Source organism: Diceros bicornis, chromosome 31 (genome assembly GCF_020826845.1).
Source record: "Diceros bicornis minor isolate mBicDic1 chromosome 31, mDicBic1.mat.cur, whole genome shotgun sequence".
Taxonomy (NCBI): Eukaryota; Metazoa; Chordata; class Mammalia; order Perissodactyla; family Rhinocerotidae; genus Diceros; species Diceros bicornis.
In genome coordinates, this window is record NC_080770.1 from 15,979,860 (window position 1) to 16,007,162 (window position 27,303).

Genomic DNA, 27,303 nt, shown 5'->3' on the forward strand with positions numbered 1-27,303 from the left:
AAAGAAAGAAGATAAAAATGAATAAGATTTCCATTTCCCAAAATGCAATGGACTAGGATTTTCTAATCAGTGTTTCCCTGAAAAACAAGTGAAAAATAAGGCTTAGCAGTTAAGTGTGCGCGCTCCGCTACTGGCGGCCCAGGTTTGGATCCCGGGCGAGCACCAACGCACTGCTTGTCCGGCCATGCTGAGGCCGCGTCCCACATACAGCAACTAGAGGGATGTGCAGCTATGATTTACAACTATCTACTGGGGCTTTGGGGAGAAAAGGGGAAAAAAAAAAGAGATACTAAGAAATCCAAGGCTAAAATCCAAGGGAAAACCAGAACCCTAAGAAGTAAGCAGAGTACTGTAGCTGTTTGCCATCTAGAGCATCTCCATATGAGGATAATTTTGGTGGTGGTAGTGGTGTCGTCAAGTTAATTCCAACTCCCAGTGACCTTGTGTACAGCAGAGTGCAGCTCTGCCTGTTTTGTGTGTGTGTGTGTGTGTGTGTGTGTGCCATGCTCTCACCTTCTGGTGCTATATCAGACAATACTCTGCTGCTATTCAAGGGGTTTTCATAGCCAATTTTTTCGGAAGTGGGTGGCCAGGTCCTTCTTCCTAGCCTGACTTAATTAGGAAGCCTTGCTGAAACCTGTCCACCCCGGGTGACCCTGCTGGTATTTAAAATACTGGTGGCATAGCTTTCAGTATCACAGCAACACGCAGCCACCATGGTCTCACAACCGACAGGCTTCGGAAATGAACCTAGGCTGGGGCAGTAAGAGCACTGGATCTTAACCGTTGAACCACCAGGGATGGCATGAGGATATATAAGTTGTCGACTGCTGTTAACTTGGTAGCTTAAAGCAGCAAACCTTTACTATCCCGTAGTTCTGTGGGTGGAAATCCACGCACAGGTTAGTTAGATATCTCTGGCTCAGGATCTCTCACAAGCTCTAATTAAGATGTTTGCCAGGGATATAGTCATCTTGTGGTTGACTGAGGAGAGATTCACATTAGTGATTACTTTCTTGAGGTAACCTCCCACGGGCAGAACTATGGAGAGAGGGACATTTTCATTTTTAAGGTCTTCATACAAATTAATAAAACTGACTTCAAGGTGCTCCCTGGCACTCCACAGTGTATGAGGGAGCTGGTTTCCCAGTACCTCTCTCAATGTAGATATCATGAGCTTCTTTTAAATATTAGTAAGTATGAAAGCAAAAAGGTCATTCAGGACTACATAAAGTGTAATTTTTTATTTCTTGTGATGTTAAACATTTTTCATATGTTTATGTAGACACTTTTATTTCTGCTCTTGTCAATTTAGCATTCCGATACTTTGCTCATTTTTCTAATGAGGTGTTTGACTTTTCTGATTGAACTATAGAAACATTAAGGATCTCTCCTTTCATTTGTTTGACAAATACTTATGGAGTGCCTAGTATATGCCAGGAACTCTTCTAGGCACTGGAGATACAGTATTGAACAAAACAGATGAACTTTCTGCCCTCATGGAACTTTCGATGTTAATAGGCAGAGACCAAGAAAATAGTGTTACAACGAAATAGAGCCAGGGGACGTGATAGGAACTGTCTGGGGTAGAGGCAGAGAATGGGGACACAGGGAAGTCAGAAAAGGTCTCTCTGATGTGGCATTTACACTGGGACCTGCACAAAAAGAATTCACAAGGGCATCTTCTTGTGTGGAGAGCATTTCAGGCATAGGGAACAACAAATGCAAAGGTCCTGAGGCAGGAATAAGCTCAGCTCTCAAGGAACAGCCACTAGGGGAGTAGGAGATGAAGATGGGAGGTAGGCAGGGGGCCAATCACATATGATCTCATAAGCCAGAGTAAGAAATTACGGTTTTTTCTAAGTGCAATGGGAAGCTAATGGATGGTTTTTAAAAGAGAAGTTATAGAATGTGATGTAGATTTAAATAATCTCTCTGGATTCTATAGGGAATATGGATTATAGGGAGGAAAGAAAATGTGGTATATATACAGTGAAATATTATTCAGCCATAAGAAAAAAGAAATCCCATCATTTGTGACATGGATGGACCTTGAGGGCATTATGCTAAGTGAGATGTCAGACAGAGAAAGACAAATAGTGTGTGATCTCACTCACATGTGTAATCTAAGCCTTCCTCTCTATTCTGTTCCCTTGGTCTATGTAACTATTTTTTTTCCAGTACCATACCGTTTTGATTACTATTGCTTTGTAGCATAGTTTGAAATCAGGAAGTATGATGCCTCCAGCTTTGCTCTTCTCTCTCAGGTTTGCCTTAGCTATTTGGGGTCTTTTGTGGTTCTGTATAAATTTTAGCATTATTTATTCTATTTCTGTGAAAAATTCTGTCGAAATTTTGATAGGGATTTCATTGAAGCCAATCTTTCTTGGTCCACCCCTTAACGCCTCTCTGGACTATCTCTACTCCACATCGTAGGATCGGAAGCCCCAGATACAAATACTCAAAAGTGGATCAGGAAGAAAGAACATCCTTAAGTACACAAGGTACCAGATTAGTACAACCATCTGCAGCTGGTGTGAGTGTTGGCTGCTAACCACTCACAACTACAGCCTTCTCTGGAATATTGCCCTCAGCCAAGGGATCCACTTCTCCTAGAAATGCCTAGGAGGTCATACCCCCTACTCTTGGGGGCATCCAAAGTGAATGGATAATCAATGTGTGCTGCAAAAGGCCAAATTGCTTGCCTAGATGCAGAACTGAGTGTGTGGTATAATTCACACTCCAGAGGTCCCCTAAGGATCAGGCCAAAGCTGGACTCCAACAGAAACTACTTCTTTGCTTATCTGTTTCCTGCTTCCTTCACTCCCTAGCAGATTTCTTCTGTTATCATTCTCTCAGTGAAACACTGGCCCCAAAACCCCTATCTCAAGTCTTTTTATGAGTAACCCAACATAGGACACCCTTCCCAAATGTCCAAACAAAAGTCGTAGGATTAATATTAAAAACAACAACAATAATAATCGTGTAATACATCAAAGCACTCCACATCTCCTCAATTGGTGACAAAGAGAAGGTGGTAATGAATACTATACAGTCACCCACTTCTGTAAGTTCCCCAGGGAATGTTTTATGAAATATTATCACTACTGGCATATTCTTCTTCCTTTTCTCTACGTTGTCCAAATTACCACCCCACCCTCCATACCACTACAGAAAACATTTGCAATACATTACACATACCCTTACTACACAGTTATTTTAAAGTATTTAATTACAAGAAGCAATAATAAATATTATCCAAAATGCATTGGAAGATAGAATTCCCTGTGCTGCCAGAAGTTCTGGTCTGTGGCTGCCTCCTTTCTTTGTAACAAATTCTTGCATCATCTGGCATCTGTAATTGCAAAAAACCACCCTGATTGGGCAGAATGCCTGCTAATTATCAAAGGATTTTATTCTAGCCATGTTACTTTGGAGTGAATGGGGCGTGTACCTCTCTGAGACCCCTCCTGCTGAAAGAGTTCTGAGCCTACATTAATGAGTGGATGAAAGCACACAAGGTAGAGGAGTGAGTCTACCGAAGCTGGACACAGTTATTAGGAGGAAGCAATTGGGTTCTCCAGAAACCCACAGTCATGCTGGGGAGATGAGACTAACCACCTAGGAACAGCCATGAACAATGGAGGACAAGTGGAATTAAGTGACAAACTGTGTGGTTCTAACAAAGGGAGTGTGGGTTTCAGAGACCAAGAAGGGAAATAACAGCCAGAATAACTGGAGAAACCTGCCTATAAAAGCTCTAAGAATGGATATTTAAGGAAGGTGATATAACAAGCTATTCAGGGAATAGAGTCAGATGAAGCATGTTTAGAGCACCCTAGCCTCATTCCCTCCTGAACCAAGAATCATCCTTCCTGATGAGATTCTGAGCAGACATTTCAGCCCCTGAGATGAGACTTGCCATCACGTCTAAGGATGGATGCAGCGTAAAGAGAACCTCACCAGGAGTCCTTAGATAGGAGTTCCAGTCCTGGAACCACCACTGACTAACTGGGACAGCAGGACATTGAGGTTCCCTGGCAAAGAGGAACCATTTCTATAGCTTTCCCTATAGAAATGGCAAATGAGTTTTGAGACTAACAAGACTCGGGAGTTGCCATGAAATCCCACAAGATTTGTCTTTGTGCTCTCAGACGTGTGCAGAAGATGAGATAACGAGCCCCTGCTAGAATGTGTTCTCCCTGAGAAGATGGCTTTTCCTGGGAGCCCTGGGGGCTGTCCCAGGAGCTGATTCATTATTCAAGGACAACCTTTGTGTTCATTGCATCCCTCCCACAAATCCATCCCCCAAAGAGTTTTAAATATGCCACTGGTTTGCTTATTAAGAAGAAACCTAAAATATGTCAGTTACATTCATCTATTTGAGCCATTTTAGCTGCTTTCTACAATATGTTTCAATGACCTTATATTAGTTTGATTCCAAAACTGAGATGAATCTAGCTGGATTATTCCACCAGATAATTAAGATGTAATTGTGACCTTGATCATGTTGAGAGGATACTGGCTCAAACCAGGGAAGGTGAAATGGCAGAGACTAGGGCCATTGTCATTGGAAATTATTTAATGGACCTTGTGCAAGTTGGGATTTCAGCTCTTGTATGCATGTACAAGTAAGACTGGGTCATTTTTTAGGGGGAGGGGGATCTACAGCTCTAATCTTCTTGGGCTTATGTGTTACTAGGTAAATTTTAGAACTGTAAACATTTTCATGGGGCCGGGGTGAGGCCTACAGTAAGACTTCACTATAAATCACTGTACTTCCTGGAATGATACTGGAGCGGGGATTAATCATATGTGCTAGAGCTTTGGCTTTGGAATAAGACAAACCTGAGTTAGAATCTGGACTTTTTCACTGACTAGTCATGTGACCTTGGGCAAGTTACGTAACTATTCACAGTCTCAATCTCCTCCAGGACAAAATAATACCTCTCTCATAGGATCATTGTGAGAATTGTACGGGATAATGTATGTAGAATGTTTAACCTCCTGATCAGCACAGAGCCAATCCTCAGTAAATAACTACCAGTATTAGGAAAAGCAGCACAACATAGTGGTTCAGCACCCAATTCTAGGGCCAGGGAGACCAGTCTTAAGATCTAAACATCTTCTCTTTCTTGCTATGAAACCTCAGGGAAAATACGTAATGCTTCTAAGCCTGAGTTTCCTCAACTGTAAATAAAGATAAATATTCATCTCTCATAATGCTATTGTCAAGTTGAAACAAAATAAGGCTTTACAGTTCTTAGTATGCTACCTGACTCAGGGTAAGAGTCAGCAAATGTTGACAATAATATTTTGAAACAGCAATCCCCATAAGATGAGAGAGTTAACTGTGTTGAACTCATTCATTCGCCACAGTGGATTCAAACTACAGAAGCAAGAGAAAGAAGAGTTTGGGACAAGTTACCAAGTTAAAATAAGCACAAGGTTTAAGGTCCATCTCTTTTCTGAAGGCTGCCCCCCTGGTAAGACTGTCTCTTTCTCCACCCCCTCCAGAAATCCCATATTTTCTGCATTACATACTATGACCAAAACATATTGCAAGTAATAATGTCAACCCGTAAGTGTCCCTAGGCCTTCTTAAAATGTCTACTGGCCATAAAGCTTTGCTTTCCCTCTTGTAAACTGTTCTGGGTTCAGGGAGTCTGTTGCTGTCCTCTACTCTGGGCCCAATCCAAGCTGCTGGTACCCCAAACCCATTCGTAAATAAGATTGTACAAAACTGGGTTTCGCCAGCCTGGTCCTGAAATTTTTCCTTCTGGGAAATATTCTGGAAATTGCCTTTCTAGAAAATAAGCACACTCTACCACATTAGACAAAAATCCATTCTAAGTTTTCAAAAGTCCTTATTATGTTCCCATTTTGTTACTGAGAAAATTGAGATTCTCATTGGTTAAGCAATTCTCCCCAGAGCATATAAAACTGGATATGACCCAACTAAACGTGTCTTAACCTAAAATGTAGGAAGAATAAGAAAAGACATGGACCACCAAAGAACTCCAAAATCAAACAATCCTCTCCTGCCATGGAAGTTGATTATTTGCCGAATTGTCTTAGAGGGGCTATGATTTTAAAAGTTGAGACTTGAGTCTGCAGAAAAGGTAATTCTCTTCCCCTAAACAGGACAGTATGATGTGGTGAAAGAGAATAGAATTTGGAGTTAGAAAGTCCCAGATTCAAACGTTGATTCTGTTTCTTCCCAATGTGTGGCAAGCTTGGAAACTTTCTTAACCCCTCTGAGCCTCGCTTTGCTCATCCATAAAATAATCATTGCTATACCCAACTTGCAGGGCTCCTGGAAGGATTAGACCTAATGTATGAGGTGGGCCTGGCATGCATGTGGCACAAACCCAGTGTGGCTGCATCTGTACCCCAATGACCTGCCACCTAATTTCTAATTGTGTGCATTGAACAATTTTGTCCATAAATCAGAGGGAACTCCAGGACCTTACAATGAGATGGGCAGAAAACGGACTAAGAAAATTTCAGAATTAGATGTTGAGAAAGATATTGAAATTAGCCAAGTTTTCTCATGATTTTAAAGTAGGAAGGATCTGATCATCCAAAGGACTGCAGGGAGATTTCTTTGATTCCATAAATCATAAAGATGCAGTAAAATGCAGGTAGGCAGCAAAATATTCATAGTAAAAAGCACGGAATTTGCCAACAAACCACCTGTGTTGGGAATCTGGATCTCCACTTATTAAACTGAGTGACCCCAGACAAATTCATCTTCCAGATGTTCAAATTTCTCATTGGTAAAAAATAAGTAAGAATATCTGCTGAAGGGCTATTTCCAGGATTAAATAAGATAATATATGCAAAGCCTCAAAGTGTTTAGAGGAATGGATAAGTAAAATGTGCTGTGAACATTCCAAGGAAGACCATAACAAAATCAGAAATAACAAACTAGATTTCCCTCCATAACATGGACAAATCATAAAAATATAGTGTGTGTGGGAAAAGAAACAAAATGGAATTTATAGCAGGTATGTAAACTTTAAAATGCCAAAATGACTATATTTTTTAAGATACACATATTTCTAAATAGATATTAAGGAATAAACATGGAAAGAAATATATTTCTCATACACTAGAGCTGACACCTGTGAGGAGCAGCAGAAGGAGTGGGGCTGGAGAGAGAAGGAAGGAAAATAATAAAATAAAATGCAGAAGGGCCTTGCCCTGATCTATAATGATGTTTTATCAGGAACTGAAGAGTGTGATTAACACTGTTTTGGACTCGAGATCCCATATATTATGTTTGAGTAACTCTGAATCACTTAAAGTAGAGCCTACATGTTTTATATACTCAGTAATGAGTAGCTAAATAGTATGCACGTTTCTAATAATACAAGTATTAGGAAAATCCTTTCAAGAGCCTCATTTCACCCATATACCTAGGCATACAATTCACGGATTGTGAGAGACAAAAGAACTTTAATGGTTGTATAATCTAGCCCAAACATTTTTTCATAACAGAAAGTAAAGCCCAAGGAGGGGAACTGAACTTTTGAAGGTTACTCAGCTAGTCAGTATCTGTCCTAGAGATGGTAACCATAGTGTTGACCATACCAAAAGAGCCTTCCAAAGAAGCTAACTCATCCCCAGACTGTGCTGCTGGGGTGGGGTGGAGAGAATAGTGCTAGGAGGCCACGTTTTATATATGTCAGTGCCTCCCTCCCACTAGTGAACCTTGATTAGAGCTGGAGGAGACCTCTGACTCAAGATTAAAGCAGTAAAGATTAAAGTGGAAAGAAAGACTTTAGTTATCTTTTTTTACAATACTGAGATATAACTGACATATAACATTGTGTAAGTTTAACCTGTACAACAAGTTGGTTCGATGCATTTCTATACTGCAATATGATTACCACCATAGCATTAGCTAACATCTCCAGCAGGTCCCATAATTATCATGTCTTCTTTGTGATGAAAACGATTAAGAACTAGTCTCTCAGCAACTTTGAAGTTTATATTACAGTATTGTTAACTGTAATCACTATGCTGTACGTCAGATCTCCCGAACTTATATCTACTTGTTACAAGTTTGTACCCTGAAACAGCCTCTTTTAATACCATTTGACCAAACAATTTTTAGATCGCATGCTGAATAATCATAATTGTATATAATTATACAATAATATAAAAGGTATCAATGGGTAATTTGAGGGAATCAACATAAAGAGCAGATTCATCTTCTTCCCACTTCTGAAAGGCTTTCGTGAGAAGAAGGGATTAAAATGGTTGTGTCTGGAAGAGGTAAAACTAAAGCCAATGTGTGGAAGATAAAGGGAGAGAATCCAGATCCCAAAAGAGAATTAACAGGTAGAACTGTCCAACGAGGGAGACTCATATAGCTGGATACACGTGGAGAGTATGCAGTTGAGGAGACTTCAGCATCCGATGGGGATTAGAACACATGCTGACTAGACTCCTTCCAAATCTGAGAGTCTGTGTGTCTCTTATCTTCACAGAAATTTCCAAATATAAACCAGAATTAATCTGAATCTGTAACACCTGCTCATGGCTCAGCTCCAAAAAATGCAGGAGAAGAACATAGATGCCCAAGGAGAATCAGCCAGGTACAGGATTTCTCAAAAACAAGCTCTATAATTTGGCCCAGAAATATAAACCTAACTTTTATCATAGAGAGAAAGAATCTGTCCTTCTATTCTGGGAATGTTTTAAATTTCATTCTCATCCTCAGATCAATAGTCCACATTGAATCCATGGCCAAGAATAATCTCACTACGGTAACCGAGTTCATTCTCATGGGCTTTACTGACTACACCAAGTTGGAGATTCCCCTGTTTCTGATGTTTCTGAGTTTCTATCTGGTCACGCTTCTGGGGAATGTGGGGATGATCATTCTGATCCAAGTGGATGTGCAACTCCAGACTCCAATGTACTTCTTCCTGAGACACCTCTCCCTGCTGGATGCCTGCTACAGTTCGATCATCATCCCTCAGATCCTGGCCACATTGGCCAAAGGGAAGATGGTCATCTCCTATAGCCAATGTGCTGCCCAGTTCCTTTTCTTCACTGTTTGTGCAGCTACTGAGTGTTTCCTGCTGGCAGTGATGGCCTATGACCGCTACGTTGCTATTAGCAAGCCACTGCTCTACCCTGTGGCCATGAACCCCAGAGTCTGCTGGAGTTTGGTGGTGGGAGCCTATGTCTGTGGGATGTCAGGGGCCATCCTGCGTACCTCATGCACCTTCACCCTCTCCTTCTGTGACAACAATCAGATCAACTTCTTTTTCTGTGATGTCCCACCTCTGCTGAAACTCGCCTGCAGTGACACAACAAACACTGAGATTGTCATTGTCTTGATTGGAAACTTTGTGCTTTTGGCCAATGCCTTGATCATCCTGATTTCCTACCTGCTCATCATCAAGGCCATTTTGAGGGTGAAGTCTTCAGGTGGCAGGGCCAAGACTTTCTCCACATGTGCCTCTCACCTCACTGCTGTGGCCCTTTTCTTTGGGACCCTCATATTCATGTATCTGCGGAGCAGCTCAGGCAAATCTCCAGAGGAAGACAAGGTCGTGTCTGTCTTCTACACTGTGGTCATCCCCATGCTGAACCCTCTGATCTACAGCCTGAGAAACAAGGATGTGAAAGCGGCCTTCAAAAAGGTCACTGGTAGATGCCAGGGGTCCCAGAGCAAGTAGACCTGAGTGAGAGGACTACTCCACTTGTTCCATTTTCTTTCCACATGAGCATCTCTAGAAGGAATCAGCACTATATGCAACTTGTACCCACAAACAGAGAGAAGGTAGACAGGTGCCACCAGGCACACAAGAAAAACTTCAAATGCAGTAAAATTTGTCTCCAGAAATCCCACGGTACTATCTTCCTCTTCTCTTCTTCCATCTCCAGTCCATTCCTTAGCACCCGTAAGTCTCATGCTACACTCTGACATCATAACTTACAGAATCCTCAAGACACTTAACAGTGTCTGATATCTATGTTTGTTTTTTATCCCTGCCCCCAGTAGAATGTAAATTCCATGGAAGCAAAGACTGTCTGCTACTTTAGTGCATCTCAACTTACGGTAGGCATTCAAAAAATATCTGTTGAAAAACAGAAAGAAGATAAAAATGAATAGGATTTCCATTCCCAGAAATGTAGTAGACTAGTATTTTCTAATCAACCATTCCCAGAGAAACAAGTGAAAAATAAATAAAAATGTGAAGAGATACTAAAAAATCCATGGCTAAAATCCAAAGGAAAATCAGAACCCTAAGAAGTAAGCAGAGTACTGCAGCTGTTTGCCATCAAGAGCATCACCATATGAGGAAAATTTTGGTGATGGTGGTGCCATCAAGTCAATTCCAACTCCCAATGACCTTGTGTACAGCAGAGTGCATCTCAGTCTCTTTTATTTTTGCTCCAAGCTCTCCCCTTCTGGCGCTACATCAGACAATACTCCGCTGCGATTCACAGGGTTTTCATAGACAATTTTTTCGGAAGTGGGTGGCCAGGTCCTTGTTCCTAGACTGACTTAATTTGGAAGCTTTGCTGAAACCTGTCTACAACAGGTGACCCTGCTGGTATTTGAAATACTGGTGGCATAGCTTTCAGCATCACAGCAACACGCAGCCACCACAGTCTGACAACCAACAGGCAGGTGGTATGGTTCCCTGACCTAGGAAACAAACCTAGGCTGTGGCGATAAGAGCACTGGATCTTAACCACCGTCCCACCAGGGCTGGCATGAGGATATATACGTTATTGATTGCTGTTAGCTTGGTAGCTGAAAGCAGCAAGCATTTACTATCCCGCAGTTGCTGTTGATGGAAATCCAGACACAGGTTAGTTAGATATCTCCGGCTCAGGCTCTCTCACAAGCTGTAATTTAGATGTTGGCCAGGGATACAGTCATCTTGAGGTTGACTGAGGGGAGATCCACTCCCAAGATCACTCACATGACTGACTGTTGGCAAGCCTCAGGTCCTTCCCAGCTGTTGACCAATATATCATTTCCTTGCTACATGGTCCTCTCTATAGGGCAACTCACACCATGATGGTTGACTTTCATCAGAGCTGATCCCCAAGACAAACATCAAGTTCTTTTTAAAATATAATCTCAGAAGTAACATCTCATCACATTTTATTTACTAATCATGAGTTTACTAAATCTAGGCCATCCTCAAGGGTAATCGTGATAACCTGAAAGCAGAAGATGTCCCCAAATTTTCTGGAATATGGAAATTCTCAAAACAAACAAAAATATATATTTATGTACATCTGTGATGATATCCTTCAAATCTTGACCAAAAAGGAATTGATAGAGATTTATGTAAGTTGGAAAACATTAATGAAGGTATGTGGTATTTCTCTTTGCTGCACACAGATAACACATATATATAACTCTAAGCCTTTACCAATCCATGGGACATGAGACCTTCCTTCCATTCATTCAGCCCCTTCATTAGGCCATAAGTTTCCCTTTCATTATTTTATTGATTACTGCTCATGTAGAGGAAGGTTATTGATTATTATTTATGTAGGTCCTTTTACCTGGAAACCTTGCTAACTCTAATAGCTGTCAGTTCATTATTTTGGAATTTCACTATAAATAAAATTTCCTGTGTATATTTTTTTTAAGTTATGTGATATTTCTTATCCTCCCATGTGACGGACAAAATTTGTATCCCAAACACTACTGTCCACTTAGCATCATATCCTGAGCACTTTCCACCCTAGTGGTCATATTAGGTCACATTCGCAATCATACTCTACCCCATCTCGATATTTCCTAGAACCACTGCCCATTCCACAGAGACGCCCTAGTGTTGAGTCACCATTTTGCACCACCAGTCTGCACCACAGAAAATAAGGCAGGGCCACAGTAAATCCCCTTCTGCCCCAATGTGCTACACTCTCTAATCACTCCCATCTTCCACCATCATCCTTCAATACAGCTGTATGGAAATTCTCTCTTTCATCTGCTAGTTTGTACATCTGACATCCACACTTACCAACAATGATGTGGCTCTGCCCACCAGGAAGACCCTCATTCCTTTATGCTGGGTTCCACACAGCACCACCCCCAACCCAGACCAGCTAGGAATAGTTTACATCCCTGAACATCTGTGGAGGTCTGAGTTTGAATCTCTTATCTCAGGGGAAGTCCGTCAGCTTCCTGCATAGACCAGGGGCCCTTCTCAACTCCACCTATGCAACATCCAAGAACTACAACACGTGTATGCAATGGGAGATGCTTACATTTGAACCTTGGCTCCTCACATCCAAAATATCCTATAACACCTAAATAAAGTCACTTTGATATTTTCAGCTTATTTATTATGAAAAGTCAGTACCATGACCATAGATGTTTTAGATATTAGTGATCATTTCCTTGAAGTAACTTCCGAGAAGCAGAACTACGGGGAGAAGGACATTTTTATTTTTAAGGGTCTTCATATAAATTAATAAAACTGACTTCAAGGTGGGCCCCAGCACTCCAAGTGTATGAGGGAGCCTGTTTCCCAGCACCTCTGTCAATGTAGATATTGTGATCTTCTTTTAAATATTTAGTGATTATGAAAGCAAAAAAGGTCATTCAGAGCTACATAAAGTGTAATTTTTTATTTTTTCTGATGTTCAACATTTTTCATACGTTTATTTAGCCACTTTTATTTCTTCTTTTGTCAATTTAGCATTCAATTTCTTTGCCCATTTTTCTGAAGAGGTGTTTGACTTTTCTGATTGAACTATAGAAACATTAAGGATCTCTCCTTTCGTTTGTTTGACAAATACTTATTGAGGGCCCAGTATATGCCAGGAACTGTTCTAGGCATTGGGGTTACAGCAGTGAACAAAGCAGGTGAACTCTCTGCCTTCATGGAACTTCCATTTTAATAGGCAGAGACAAAGAAAATAGTGTTATAAAGAAAAAGAGCCAAGGGATGTGATAGGAACTGTCTGGGGTAGTGGCAGAGAACGGGGACGCATGGAAGTCAGAAAAGGTCATTACGACGTGGCATTTACACTGGGACCTGCATGAAATGAAGACACAAGAGCATCTTCTTGTGTGAAGAGCATTTCAGACAGAGGGAACAGCAAATGCAAAGGCCCTGAGGCAGGAATAAACTGGGATCTCAAGGAACAGATACAAAGACAGTAGGAGATAAGGAAGGGAGGTAGGCAGGGGGCAGATCACATATGACCTCAGGCCAGAGTGTGAAATTAGATTTTTCTCTAAGAGCGATGGGAAGCCACTGGAGGATTTTTAATAGGGAAGTTATAGAATCTGATGTAGATTTTAAACAATCTCTCTGGATTCTATAAGGAATATGGATTATAAGGAGGGAAGAAAAAGGGGGATATATACAATGGAATATTATTCAGCCATAAGAAAAAGGAAATCCTGCCATTTGTGACATGGATGGACCTTGAGGGCATTATGCTAAGTGAGATAAGTCAGACGGAGAAAGACAAATAGTGTGTGATCTCACTCATATGTGTAATCTAAGAAAGCCTTCCTCTCTATTCTGTTCCCTTGGTCTATGTGACTACTTTTTTTCCCAGTACTACATTGTTTTGAACTGTTGCTTTGTAGCATAGTTTGAAATCAGGAAGTGTGATGCCTCCAGCTTTGTTTTTCTCTCTCAGGATTGCTTTAGCTATTTGGGGTCTTTTGTGGTTCTATACAAATTTAGGATTATTTATTCTATTTCTGTGAAAAACGCTATTGAAATTTTGATAGGGATTGCATTGAAGCCAGTCTTTCTTGGTCCACCCCTTAATGCCTCTCTGGACTGTCTCTACTCCACATAGTAACATCTGAAGACCCAGATACAAACACTCAAAAGTCTATCAGGAAGAAAGAGCATGCTTAGGTATCCCAGTTACCAGATCAGTACAGCCACCTGCAGCTGGTGTGAGTGTTGGCTGCTAACCACTCGCAGCTACAGCCTTCTCTGGAGTATCGCCCTCCGCCAAGGGATCCGCTTCTCCCAGAAAAGCCTAAGGGATCACACTTCCTCCCCTTGGGTGCAGCCCACAGTCAATGGATAATCAATATGGGCTGCAAAAGGCCAAATCACTTGCCTAGAGGCAGAACTGAGTGTGTGGTATAATTCACACTCCAGAGGTCCCCTAAGGATCAGGCCAAAGCTAGACTCCAACAGAAACTATGTCTTTGCTTATCTGTTTCCTTCTTCCTTCACTCCCGAGCAGATTTCTTCTGTTATCATTCCCTCAGTGAAACACTGGCCCCAAAACTCCTATCTCAGGTCTTTTTATGAGGAACTCAATGTAGGACACATCTCTTCCCAAATGTCCATACAAAAGTGGTAGAATTAATATTAAAAACAACAACCATAATAATCGTGTAATACATCAAAACACTCCACATCTCCGCAATCTGTCACAAAGGGAAGAAGGTAATGAATACTATACAGCCACAGATTTCCATAGGTTCCCCACGGAATGTTTAAAGGAATATTATCGTTACTGGCATATTCTCCCTCTTCTTTCCATAAACGTCCCAATTATCACCTCACTCTCTATACCACTCCAGAAAACATTTGCAAGACAGTAAACATACCCTTACAGCACAGTTATTCCAATAGGTTTTTAATTACAGGAAATGATAATAAATATTATCCAAAAATGCATTGGAGGATAGAATTCCCTCTGTTGCCAGAAGTCCTGGTCTGTGGCTGCCTCCTTTCTTTGTAGTATATTCTTGCATCATCTGGCATCTGTAATTGCAAAAACCACCCTGTCGAGGTTGATGGTTGCTAATTATCATGGAGCTTTATTCCAGCCATGTTACTTTAGAGTGAATGGGGCACATGTCTCTCTGAGACCCCTCCTGCTGAAAGAGTTCTGAGCCTACATTAAGGAGTGAATGAAAGCATACCGGGCAGGGCGGTGATTCTACTGAAGCTGGACACAGTTATTAGGAGGAAGCAAGATGGGTTCTACAGAAACCCATAATCCAGCTGGGGAGACGAGACTAACCACCTAGGAACAGCCATGAACAATGGAGGACAAGTGGAGTTAAGTGACAAACTGTGTGGTTCTAACAAAGGGAGTGTGGGTTTCAGAGACCAAGAAAGAGATGACAGCCAGAATAACTGGAGAAACCTGCCTATAAAAACTGTGGGAACGGATCTTTAAGGGAGGTGAAGTAACAAGCTACTCAGGGTATAGAGTCACATGAAACATGTTTAGAGCACCCTAGCCTCATTCCCTCCTGAACCAAGAATCATCCTTCCTGATGAGATTCTGAGCAGACAATGCAGCTCAGTTTCATACCCTGAGATGAGACTTGACATCACGTCTAAGGATGGATGCACTGTAAAGAGAATTTCACCAGGAGTCCTCAGATTGGAGTTCCAGTCCTGGAACCACCACTGACTAACCGGGACAGCAGGACATTCAGGGACCCTGGCAAAGAGGAACCAATTGCATTCCCGACGGAAATGGCAAATGAGCTTGGAGACCAACGAAACTTGGGAGTTGCCATGAAATCCCACAAGATTTGTCTTTGTGCTCTCAGATGTGTGGAGGAGATGAGATAATGAGCCCCTGCTAGAGTGTGTTCTCCCTGGGAAGATGGCTTTTCCTGGGAGCCCTCGGGGCTGTCTCAGGAGCTGATTCATGATTCAGGGACAACATTGTGCTCACTGCATCCCTTCCACAAAACCATCCCCCAAAGCATTTTAAATATCCCACAAACTTGCTTAGTAAGAGAAAACCTAAAATCTGTCAGCTGCCTTTATCTATTTGAAGGATCTTAACTACAATCCAGAAAATGTTTTAATGATCTCAGATTAGTTTGATTCCAAAGCTAAGATGAATCCAACTGGATTATTCCACCAGGTAATTAAGATGTAATTTTGACCTTGGTTGTGTTGAGAGGATGCGGGATCTAGAGTAATTTTCACTCAAACCAGGGAAGGTGAAGCTGTACAGAGAATCAGGCCATTGTCATTGGAACTTGAAAATTAATGGCCCATGTCCAGACTGGGATTTCAGCTCTTGTATGTGTGTATGAGTGAGACTGGGTCATTTTGGAGAGGGGGAGGGGGATCTACAGCTGTAATCTCTTTGGGCTTATGTGTCACTAGGTAAGTTTTAGAAAATGTAAACAGTTTCATGGGGCTTGGGCGAGGACTACACTGCAGAGCTTAGACCAGAGACTTCACTGTAATTACTGTACTTCCTGTATTGATGCTGGACGTGGAATTAATCACGTGTGCTAGAGCTTTGGTTTTGGAATAAGACAGACCTGAGTTAGAATCTGGACTTTTTCACTGACTAGTCACGTGACCTTGGGCAAGTTACTTAACTATTCACAGTCTCAGTTTCCTCCAGAACAAAAGAATGACTGTCATAGGATCATTGTGAGAATTATATGAGATAATGTATGTAGAATGTATAACCTGATTGACAGAGAGCCGATGCTCAATAAATGGCTACTGCTATTAGGAAAAGCAGCACAACGTAGTGGTTCAGCATCCAATTCTGGGGTCAGGGAGACCAGCATTGAGATCTAAACATCTTCTCTTTCTTGCTATGAAACCTCAGGGGAAATACATAATGTTTCTAAGCCTCAGTTTCTTGAACTGTAAAATAAAGATAAGTATTCCTCTCTCGTAATGTTATTGTCAGGTTGAAACAAAATAATGCTTTATAGTGCTAGCATGCTACCTGACTCAGAGCAAGAGCTCCCTAATAGTTGACAATAATATTTGAAACAGCAATCCCAAAACTATGAGAGAGTTAACTGTGTTGAGCTCCTTCATTCTCCCCAGTGGACTCAAGCTTCAGAAGCAAGAGCAAGAAGAGTTTGGGAGACAGTACCAAGTTAAAGTAAGCACAAGGTTTAGGGTCCATCTCTTCTCTGAAGGGGGCCCCCTGGTAAGACTCTCTGTCTTTCTCCACCTCCTCCAGAAATCTCATATTTTTCTACATTACATACTGTGATCTAAACGTACTGCAAGTAATAATGTCAACCCGTAAGTGTCCCTAGGCCTTCTTAAAATGTCTACTGGCCATAAAGCTTTGCTTTCCCTCTTGTAAACTGTTCTGGGTTCAGGGAGTCTGTTGCTGCCCTCTACTCTGGGCCCAATCCAAGCTGCTGGATCTCCAAACCCCTTCATAAATAAGATTATACAAAATTGGGTTTCGCCAGCCTGGTCCTGAAATTTTTCCTTCTGGGAAATATTCTGGAAATTGCCTTTCCGGAAAATAAGCACACTCTACCACATTAGACAAAAATCCATTCTAAATTTTCAAAAATCCTTATTATGTTCCCATTTTATTATTAAGAAAATGGAGATTCTACTCCGTTAAGCAATTTTCCCAAGAGCATACCAAAGGAAGGATATAGCCCAACTAAGGGTATCTTAACCCAAAATGTAGGAAGAAGAAACGACATGGACCACCAAAGAACTGCAAAATCAAACTTAATCCTCTTCTCCCATGGAAGTTGATTATATGCCGAATAGTCTTAGAGGGACTATGATTTTAAAAGTTGAGACTTGGGTTTGCAGAAAGGGTAATTCTCTTCCCTTAAAGAGGACAGTATGATGTGGTGAAAAGAGCACAGATTTGGAGTTAAAAATGTCCCAGATTCAAATGTTGATTCTGTTTCTTCCCAATGTGTGGCAAGCTTGGAAACTTCGTTAACCCCTCTGAGCCTCACTTTGCCCATCCATAAAATAATCATTGCTATACCCAACTTGCAGGGCTCCTGGAAGGATTAGAGCTAATGTGTGAGGTGAGCCTGGGATGCAAGTGGCACAAACCCAGTGTGGCTGCACCTGTACCCCAATGACCTGCCACCTAACTTCTAGTTGTGTGTATTGAACAATTTTGTCCATAAATCTGAGGGAACTCCAGGACCTTACTATGAGAAGGACAGAAAATGGACTAAGACAATCTCAGAATTAGATGTTGAAAAAGATGTTGAAATTATGAAATCAAGTTTCCTCATGATTTGAAAGTACGAAGGATCCAATCACCCAAAGAACTGCAGGGATATTTCTTTGATTTCATAAATCATAAAGACGCAGTAAAATGCAGGTAGGCAGCAAAAAAATTCATAGCAAAGAACACGGAATTTGGCAACAAACCACTAGCGTTGAGAATCCAGATCTCCACTTATTAAACTGAGTGACCCCAGACAAATTCATCTCCCAGATGTTCAAATTTCCCATTGGTAAAAAATAAGATAAGAATACTTGCTTGAAAGGCTGTTTCCAGGATTAAATAAGATAATATATGCAAAGCCTCAAAGTGTTTAGAGGAATGGATAACTAAAATGTGCTGTGAACATTCCAAGGAAGACCATAACAAAATCAGAAATAACAAACCAGATTTCCCTCCATAACATGGACAAATCATAAAAATATAGTGTGTGTGGAAAAAGAGAGAAACAAAATGGGATATATAGCACAAGATCGTGTCTGTAAATCTTACAACACCAAATTACTATATTTTTAAAGACACACATATTTCTAAATAGACAGAAGAGAAATAAAGGTGGAAGGATAGATATTTCACATACACTAGAGTAGACACCTATGAGAAGCAGCCGAAGCCGTGGGGATGGAGACAAAAGGAAGGAAAATAATAAAATAAAATGCAGAAGGGCCTTGCCCTGATCTATAATGATGTTTTATCAGGAACTGAGGAGTACGATTCACTCAATTTTGGACTCAAGATCGCATATGTTATGTTTAAGTAACTCTGAATCACTTGAAGTAGCGCCTACATGTTTTATATACTCAGTAATGAGTAGCTAAAGAGTATGCACGTTTCTAATAATACAGATATTAGGAAAATCCTTTCAAGAGCCTCATTTAACCCATATACCTAGACATACAACTCACAGTTTGTGAGAGTCAAAAGAACTTTAATGGTCATACAATCTAGCCCAACCATTTTTTCAGAACAGAAAGTAAAGCCCAAGGAGGGGAACTGAACTTTTGAAGGTTACTCAGCTAGTTAGTATCTGTGGTGAAAACGGTTAAGAACTAGTCTCTTAGCAACTTTGAAGTTTGTAATACAGTATTGTTGATGGTAATCACTATGCTGTGCATCAGATCTCCCAAACTTATACCTACTTGTTACAAGTTTGAACCTTTAAACAGCCTTTTTTAATACCATCTGACTATACAATTTTTTGATCACATGCTGAACAATTGCAATTATATATAATTATACAATAAGAAAAAATATATCAACGGGTAATTTGAGGGAATAAACATAAAGAGCAGATTCATCATCTTCCAACTTCTGAAAGGCTTTTGTGAGGAGAAGGGATTAAAATGGTTGTGTCTGGAAGAGGTAAAACTAAAGCCAATGTGGGGAAGATAAAGAGATAGAATCCAGATCCAAAAAGAGAACTAACAGGTAAAACTGTCCACCGATGGAGGCTCATAGAGTTGGATACACATGGAGAGTATGCAGTTGAAGAGACTCCAGCATCCGATGGGGATTAGAACAGATGCTGACTAGATTCCTTCCAAATCTGAAAGTCTGTCTCTTATCTTTACAGAAATTTCCAAATATAAACTAGAGTTAATTTGAATCAGAAACACCAGCTCATGGCTCAGCTCCAAAAAATGCAGGAGAAGAACATAGGAGCCCAAGGACAATCAGCCAGGTAAAGGATTTCTCAAAAACAAACTCCATATATTGGGCCAGAAATATAAACCTAACTTCTACCATAGAGAGAAAGAAGCTGTCCTTCAATGCACGTATATTTTTATTTCATTCTCATCCTCAGATCAATAGTCCACATTGAATCCATGGCCAAGAATAATCTCACCACAGTAATCGAGCTCATTCTCATGGGCTTTACTGACTACCCCAAGTTGGAGATTCCCCTATTTGTGATGTTTCTGAGTTTCTATCTGGTGGCTCTTCTGGGGAATGTGGGGATGATCATTCTGATCCAAGTGGACGTCCAACTCAACATCCCAATGTATTTCTTCCTGAGTCACCTCTCCCTGCTAGATGCCTGCTACAGTTCGGTCATCATCCCTCGGATCCTGGCCACATTGGCCAAAGGCAAGATGGTCATCTCATACAGCCAATGTGCTGCCCAGTTCTTTTTCTTCACTGCCTGTGCAGCTACTGAGCGTTTTCTGCTATCAGTGATGGCCTATGACCGCTATGTTGCTATTAGCAAGCCACTGCTCTACCCTGTGGCCATGAACCCCAGAGTCTGCTGGAGTTTGGTGGTGGGAGCCTATGTCTGTGGGATGTCGGGGGCCATCCTGCGTACCTCATGCACCTTCACCCTCCCCTTCTGTGACAACAATCAGATCAACTTCTTTTTTTGTGACCTCTCACCCCTGTTGAAACTCACCTGCAGTGACACAATAAACACTGAGATTGTCATTGTCTTCTTTGGAAACATCGTGATTTTGGGCAATGTCTTTGTCATCCTGATTTCCTACCTGCTCATCATCAAGGCCATTTTGAGGATGAAGTCTTCAGGTGGCAGGGCCAAGACTTTCTCCACATGTGCCTCTCACCTCACTGCTGTGGCCCTTTTCTTTGGGACCCTCATATTCATGTACCTGCGGAACAGCTCAGGCAAATCCCCAGAGGAAGACAAGGTCGTGTCAGTCTTCTACACTGTGGTCATCCCCATGCTGAACCCTCTAATCTACAGCCTGAGAAACAAGGATGTGAAAGTGACCTTCAAAAAGGTCACTGGTAGATTCCAGGTGTCCCAGAGCATGTAGACCTGAGTGAGAGGACCTCTCCTCTTAGTCCATTTTCTTTTAATATTAATATATCTAGTAGACACTAGTACTATAAGAGACTTACACTTCTTTTTTTTTTTTAATTTTTTGTTTATTGCAGTAACATTGGTTTATGACATTGTAAAAATTTCAGGTGTACATCATCGTACTTCTATTTCTGCATAGATTACATCATGTTCACCACCAAAATACTAATTACAACCCATCACCACACACATGTACCAAATTATCCCTTTCACCCTCCTCCCTCCCCTCTTCTCCTCTGGTAACCACCAATCCAATCTCTGTCCCTATGTGTTTGTTTATTGTTGTTATTATCTACTACTTAATGCAGGAAATCATACGGTATTTGACCTTCTCCCTCTGACTTATTTCACTTTGCATTATACCCTCAATGTCCATCCATGTTGTCACAAATGCTTGGATTTCATCATTTCTTATGGCTGAGTAGTATTCCATTGTGTATATATACCATATCTTCTTTATCTATTTGTCCTTTGATGGGCACTTAGGTTGTTTCCAAGTCTTGGCTATTGTGAATAATGCTGCAAGGAACATAGGGGTGCATGTATCTTTACGCATTGGTGTTTTCATGTTCTTAAGATAAATACCCAGCAGTGGGATACCTGGATCATATGGTCGTTCTATTCTTAATTTTTTGAGGAATCTCCATACTGTTTTCCATAGTGACTGCACCAGTTTACATTCCCACCAACAGTGTATGAGACCTGAAACCATAAAACTTCCAGAAGAAAACATAGGCCGTATGCTCTTTGACATTGGTCTTAGCAGCCTCTCTTCGAATATCATGTCTCACCAGGCAAGGGAAACAAAAGAAAAAAATAAACAAATAAGACTACCTCAAACTAAAAACTTCTGCAAAGCAAAGGAAACTATCAACAAAATGAAAAGACAACCTAACAATTGGGAGAAGATATCTGCAAACCATATGTCTGATGGGGGTTAATATGCAAAATATATAAAGAATTCATACATCGCAACAACAAAGAAACAAACAACCCAGTTAAAAACTGGGCAAAAGATCTGAACAGACATGGGGCTGGTCTGGTGGTGCAGTGGTTAAGTTCAGGTGCTCTGCTTCAGCTGCCTGAGGTTCGCTGGTTTGGATCCTGGGTGCAGACCTACACACCGCACATCAAGCCACGCTGTGGCAGCGTCCCACATAGAGCAACTAGAAGGATGTACAACTATGACATACAATTACCTACTGGGGCTTTGGGGGAGGAAAAAGGAAAAAAAAAAAGGAGGAAGATTGGCAACAGATGTTAGCTCAGGGCCAATCTTCCTCAAAAAAAAAGATGTGAACAGACATTTTTCCAAAGATATACAGATGGCCAACAGGCACATGAAAAGATGCATCACTAATTATTACTGACATGCAAATCAAAACTACAATGAGATGTCACCTCATGCCCGTCAGAATGGCTATAATAAACAAGACAAGAAATAACAAGTGTTGGAGAGAATGTGGAGAAAAGAGAACTCTCCACCATCATTTCAGATCATCCCATACAACCTGCAACTGGCAGCTGAGAAGCTGTGTGACCTCGTTTGAGACACGCAACCCCTCTGGATCTGATCCCTCCACCGTAATATGTTAAAGTAGAGCTGAGATCCCTTTCAGTTTCTTCCCAACCCTGGAAGAAGTGGCAGGAAGGCAACGATGTTCATTCCCTGAAGATCACACAGATGAACATGGGAAATGATGTCATTCAGGGTCTGCCACGTGCCCTCCTGAGCCATTTAATCCCCAGACCCCTTGTTTTCTTATCTAGATGGAGAGAGAAGAGGATATAATACCCCTGCAGTCAGCTCTACTGAAGGGAGCTGGCTTCTCCCAGAAACTTGAAACCCTGTCCTCCTCATTTTGTGATTTTCAAGCAAGCATGGGCTCACACAAACCCCCAATGAAGGCAGGTGAATTCATCATAGTGAATCGGAGAGAAAAAGAAAGGGTCTGTCTTTCATTTATCGCTATTATCTTCATATACAAGCATCATCTTAGGTGATACGTACAAGATGTTAAAACCACCAAAGGATTCAACTGGATCAGAAAACTCAATGATTCAGAAACAAGATGATCCTAATTGGGTTGTCTGAGCAAGAAGGCAAAACAGTTGGCCACCTGGAGGACCTGTAGGTTGCAAGCTCTGAATTTCACCAGTAGTGCTCAATAAAACTGGGCACGCAGGCTGGCCCTGCTACCTGCTGGGAGTATATTCAAAAGTAGGTTCCAGCATATGCATAACATCAGCCCAAGGAAGATGAGGTAATTGTATTTTCTGTGGTTTTCAGATCACCAAAGCAGCAACCTCCTTCCATCGGCTCAGAAAACAGAAAACATCAACAGTGCTTCACAGAAGTCCCTCGCAGGAGCACAAGGACAAGCTCTTTCCCTATGAGGGAATGTAAATCCTGTAACTATGTTGGGAGATCAAATATATTCCAGAAACTATTAAATGTGCTTTCCAAATTTTTGAACATAGTTAAATTTTATCTGTGTGACATTTTGGACAAGTTATCTTCCCAAATCTTCAATTCTATCTGCTATAAAATGGGCATAGGAATACATACCTTACTGATAGTTGCAGTAATTAATAACAAAATCCTCAAGTGCGGGGAAAAATAGTTGGCATTCAGATGTTATTACTCCCCTGACACCCAAACTGTTGAGTAACCAAGTGTTCGGAGTATGGACCCAGAATGGGCCCAGGCCCCTCTGAGGAGATTGTCTTGACTGGTGAGGTCAGAAAGACAATGTAATGAGAAGCTTTTGAGAAGATAATGTGGAAAGGATGTTACAGGAGGGGGAGTGCATTGAGGTAGGTGATAAGTCGGGAACTGCTGTGGCCTGGCCTCTGAGTGTCCCAGCTGTGTTGTAGCCATCCTCTCATCCATGTGGCTCCATCCTGGACTCGTTAGTGCTGGTTTGTTCTTTCATGACTCTGTGGCCTTTCCTGAGGGACCAAATAAGATGCTGGTATTGAGGCCCGACTGAGATAAATCTGAGAGGGAATGTTTCCTGATGCTGGGTAAAACTTACTTCTCTGGGCTTCAATTTTCTCTTCTGGCAAATGAAGAGAACATAGTAGACCAAGTGCATTCAAATCTCTTTTTAACATTGGCACTCCCTTTCCAAACAAAATGAAATGAAGCACCTTGTTGTTTACAACAGTTAAATGAACTGTGGCTTTGTTTGAAACTGAGACTGGGTTGGCAGCTCCCCACCTGCTCAGCTTCCCCTTCACTTCCCGCTACTGTGACCCTTGAGGCATCTCCATGAAGGCTGAGGCCTCTGAGGAGCAGAGCTAGAACATCACAGAACCACATCACAAGGTCTCTTCCAACCCCAGGGTTCTGTGTGTCTATAAAGTCTGGAGTCTCTGGTGAGGGTCATGGGTGCTCTCAACAAGTGTGGAGAAGAGCGTGTGAGTCACCATTTTCAGCGTCTCAGTCCTCGCTGAGCCCATCCTAAGGGCCATGTGCACAGTGACCCCCAAACACTGGAGAGAAAGAGACTCCAGGTCACCCAGATGCTCACTTGATGTAATGCCACATTCAAATGTCAGACATCCGACAGACTTAGATGCAGAAACTAACAGACAACAGCTAATAGTTCAGAGTTTCAAGGAATGTTCTTATTGTGAGGTTTTATCATTGAGACAATCAATGTCTTGAATAGATGCAGGTTGTAGCTACCACCATCCAGGAGAGAGCTGTCAGATGAATGTATCCCTCTATATAAAAAAGGTGAATTAGGGCATGATGGTTTCTGTAGACAGGCTGTGTGAACTAGGTCATGCAAGTGTCATGGGACGTGTCCAAGGGCTGGACTGAAAGATTATGACCTGGAAAAAAAGGTGCTGAGATTGGCCAATCATGACAGCACAAATCCTACTAAGCACAATCCTACTAAGATATTGCTATAAGTCTATAAAGCATTTAATTCAAATATTGAGACATTCAGTGTAGCCTTTTAAGAGCCTCAAAGAAACTTCAATTTATAACCTTATGATTCAGAGACAGACATAGCAAGAAAATAGTCCTTGGAGAACATCTAGTTAAGCCTGTTCTAAAGCACAGACTCCATATCTCTAAATTTCCATCTCAGTGAGAAAAAGAAAAAAAAGACTCTGTGGCTAAATAAGGTTGAAAAATGCTGCCTTGAAAGGAGTTATTGCGTCATAGAACAGAATAATATATTTGAGTGCAAATTCACAATGTCTGTACTAGAAATTTCCAAACTGAGTTATGAAAGAGTAACAACAGGTCTGGAAGAGCAGTCACAATGCCACCTCCATCCACAGCCCAGCTGAAGGCATGAAAGCTATGTTTTATATCACGTACCTGTCCCTTTGGACACAGCAGACAGTTAATGTGTAGGCTGGCTGCATATCTTCAATGTTTTTATTTTGTCCTGGCCTCCAAAAAAAGACAACTGGATAAATTGAATTATCTTTCTAAAGAGAATTCCCTCTGCCATTTGAAGCAGTCTTGACGTACACATGGGCTACATGATAATTTATTGGGGATATTCTACAATAAACAAACTCCAGATTGATCCCTTTCAGACTGATAGTCTAAGGTTCTCTGGTCTTGAAGAAAGCCCCAGACAATAAGCAAGAGAACTTGAAGAAATGCTGACCCAATGTCTGGTTTCAGGAGGGTTACAGAGATAGGTAAAAGCTTTCCATAGTAACTGCCAGTTGCGGATTCCTAACATGGTAAACATTTTCTTCTCCAACTGGGCTGAGAATATCTGAGATATTCACCTAACATCTGACACTGAAGAAAGCAAAGGCCTTCAGTTCTGGAATCTCTAATTTCATTATCCACCTCAGACCACCCACCTACAGTAAGTCTATGGCCAAAAGAAATCTCACCACTGTGACAAAATTCATTCCTGTGCGTTTCACAGATCACCCTGAACTGGTGGTTCCACTCTTCCTGATGTTTCTCAGTTTCTATCTAGTCATCCATCTGGGAAATGTGGGGATGTTTGTTCTAACCCAAGTAGACACCCAACGTACTCCTTCCTGAGCCATCTTACCCTGCTGGATGCCTGCTATGCCTCAATCATTGCCCCTCAGAACCTGCCCACACTGGCCATAATCAAGATGGTCATTTCCTATGGCCAATGTGCTGTCCAGTTCTTTTTCTGCACCATCTGTGCAGGCACAGAGCGTTATCTATTGTCAGTGATGGCCTATGACTGCTTTGTCGCCATTAGCAACCCATTGCACTGTAATGTGGCTGTGACTCCAGGCACCTGCAGGAGCTTGTTGTCCAGGGCCTATGTCTGTGGGTATCGTGGGCCCTCTTGAATATCACATATACCTTCATCCTCTTCTTCTGTGATGACAGTTAAATCAACTGTTGCTGTGACCTCCCACGCCCGCTGAAGCTTGCCTGCAGCAGCATGACGCTAAATGAGATTGACATCCTCTTTTTTGCCAAGCTTTTATTCCTAGCCAATGTCGTAGTCATCCTGGTCTCCTATATGTTCATCATCAGAGCCATCCTGAGGGTGACTTCTGCTGGTGGGCGAGCCAAGACCTTCTCCATCTGCAACTCCCACCTCACTATTGCTATTCTCTTTTTTGGGACACTTGTCTTCATGTACCAGAGAAGTAACTCAGACAAATCCCCATAGGAGGACATGATTGTGTCTATATTTTACACAGTGATCATCCTTATGCTGAATCCTTTGATCTACAGTCTGAGGAACAAAGGTATAAAAACCACATTCACAAAAGTTATCAGTAAACTCCAGTTTCCAAGGGATGTTGCTTTAGCTGAGGGTCCTTCATCCTGACCCGCCTTTTCCCCAGATCTTCATGCTCTGATAAGCCTCAAAACCATATGGTGCTTGCCCTCAAAAATGGACAGTAGGTGACTTTCAGTGGTACCTGGGAAGTGGGCAGGAAAAAAGTCATAAGATTTCTCAGCCTCACTAATTACATGAGCCAATTCCTTATAATAAACAAATAAATATATATAGTATAAATCCTTTTGTCTCTTTGCTCATTGGTATTGACTTTTACTCTATGTGGAAGATTACAGTTGGAAATCATACTAATGGGAGAATAAGGGGAGTTTTTTTTCTTTTCTGGTATGGGTAACCTGTCAACTCATTATGAGGAAGTTAATGAAAAGAACTGTGAGTTCAGCGGAATTTCCAATTGGTACAGATTAAAATCATAGAGGAAGAGTGCTTCCTTTTGGCTACTCTTCTACTTACGTCTTCCCAAATGGTTGCTAATATCTCCAGAACTCTAATAGATACCTTTCAAGGGGTAGGTATTTCAAGGGGCAGGTATTTCAAGATATATTCTGGATCTCCAATTCCTTTGTTTCTCCTCCCCCTAAACACTTGCCTGACTTGTGACAATTACTGTTGTCAAGAAGTTCATTCCCAGCGTGGGCAAGTCAGCAATGAAAGACCTACAGGTAACAGTTGTAAATGGTATTGCTTTCTCAAGTAATATCTTACCCTCTTAGAACATCAGTT

The 27,303-nt window shown here is 41.5% G+C and overlaps 2 protein-coding genes and 1 pseudogene across 2 annotated transcripts; all 3 read left to right on the forward strand.

The window, feature by feature from the left end:
- The first annotated feature begins 8,753 nt into the window (after window positions 1-8,753).
- LOC131395597 (olfactory receptor 9I1-like) lies at window positions 8,754-9,698 on the forward strand. The gene has a single exon (XM_058527456.1). It carries the CDS (start codon window positions 8,754-8,756, stop codon window positions 9,696-9,698), a length of 945 nt encoding a protein of 314 aa, XP_058383439.1.
- A 10,107-nt stretch (window positions 9,699-19,805) lies between these two features.
- On the forward strand, window positions 19,806-20,750 carry LOC131395598 (olfactory receptor 9I1-like). Its single transcript, XM_058527458.1, has one exon. It carries the CDS (start codon window positions 19,806-19,808, stop codon window positions 20,748-20,750), a length of 945 nt encoding a protein of 314 aa, XP_058383441.1.
- Window positions 20,751-25,655: 4,905 nt separating this feature from the next.
- LOC131395342 (olfactory receptor 9I1-like) lies at window positions 25,656-26,607 on the forward strand (annotated as a pseudogene).
- Window positions 26,608-27,303: the final 696 nt, after the last annotated feature.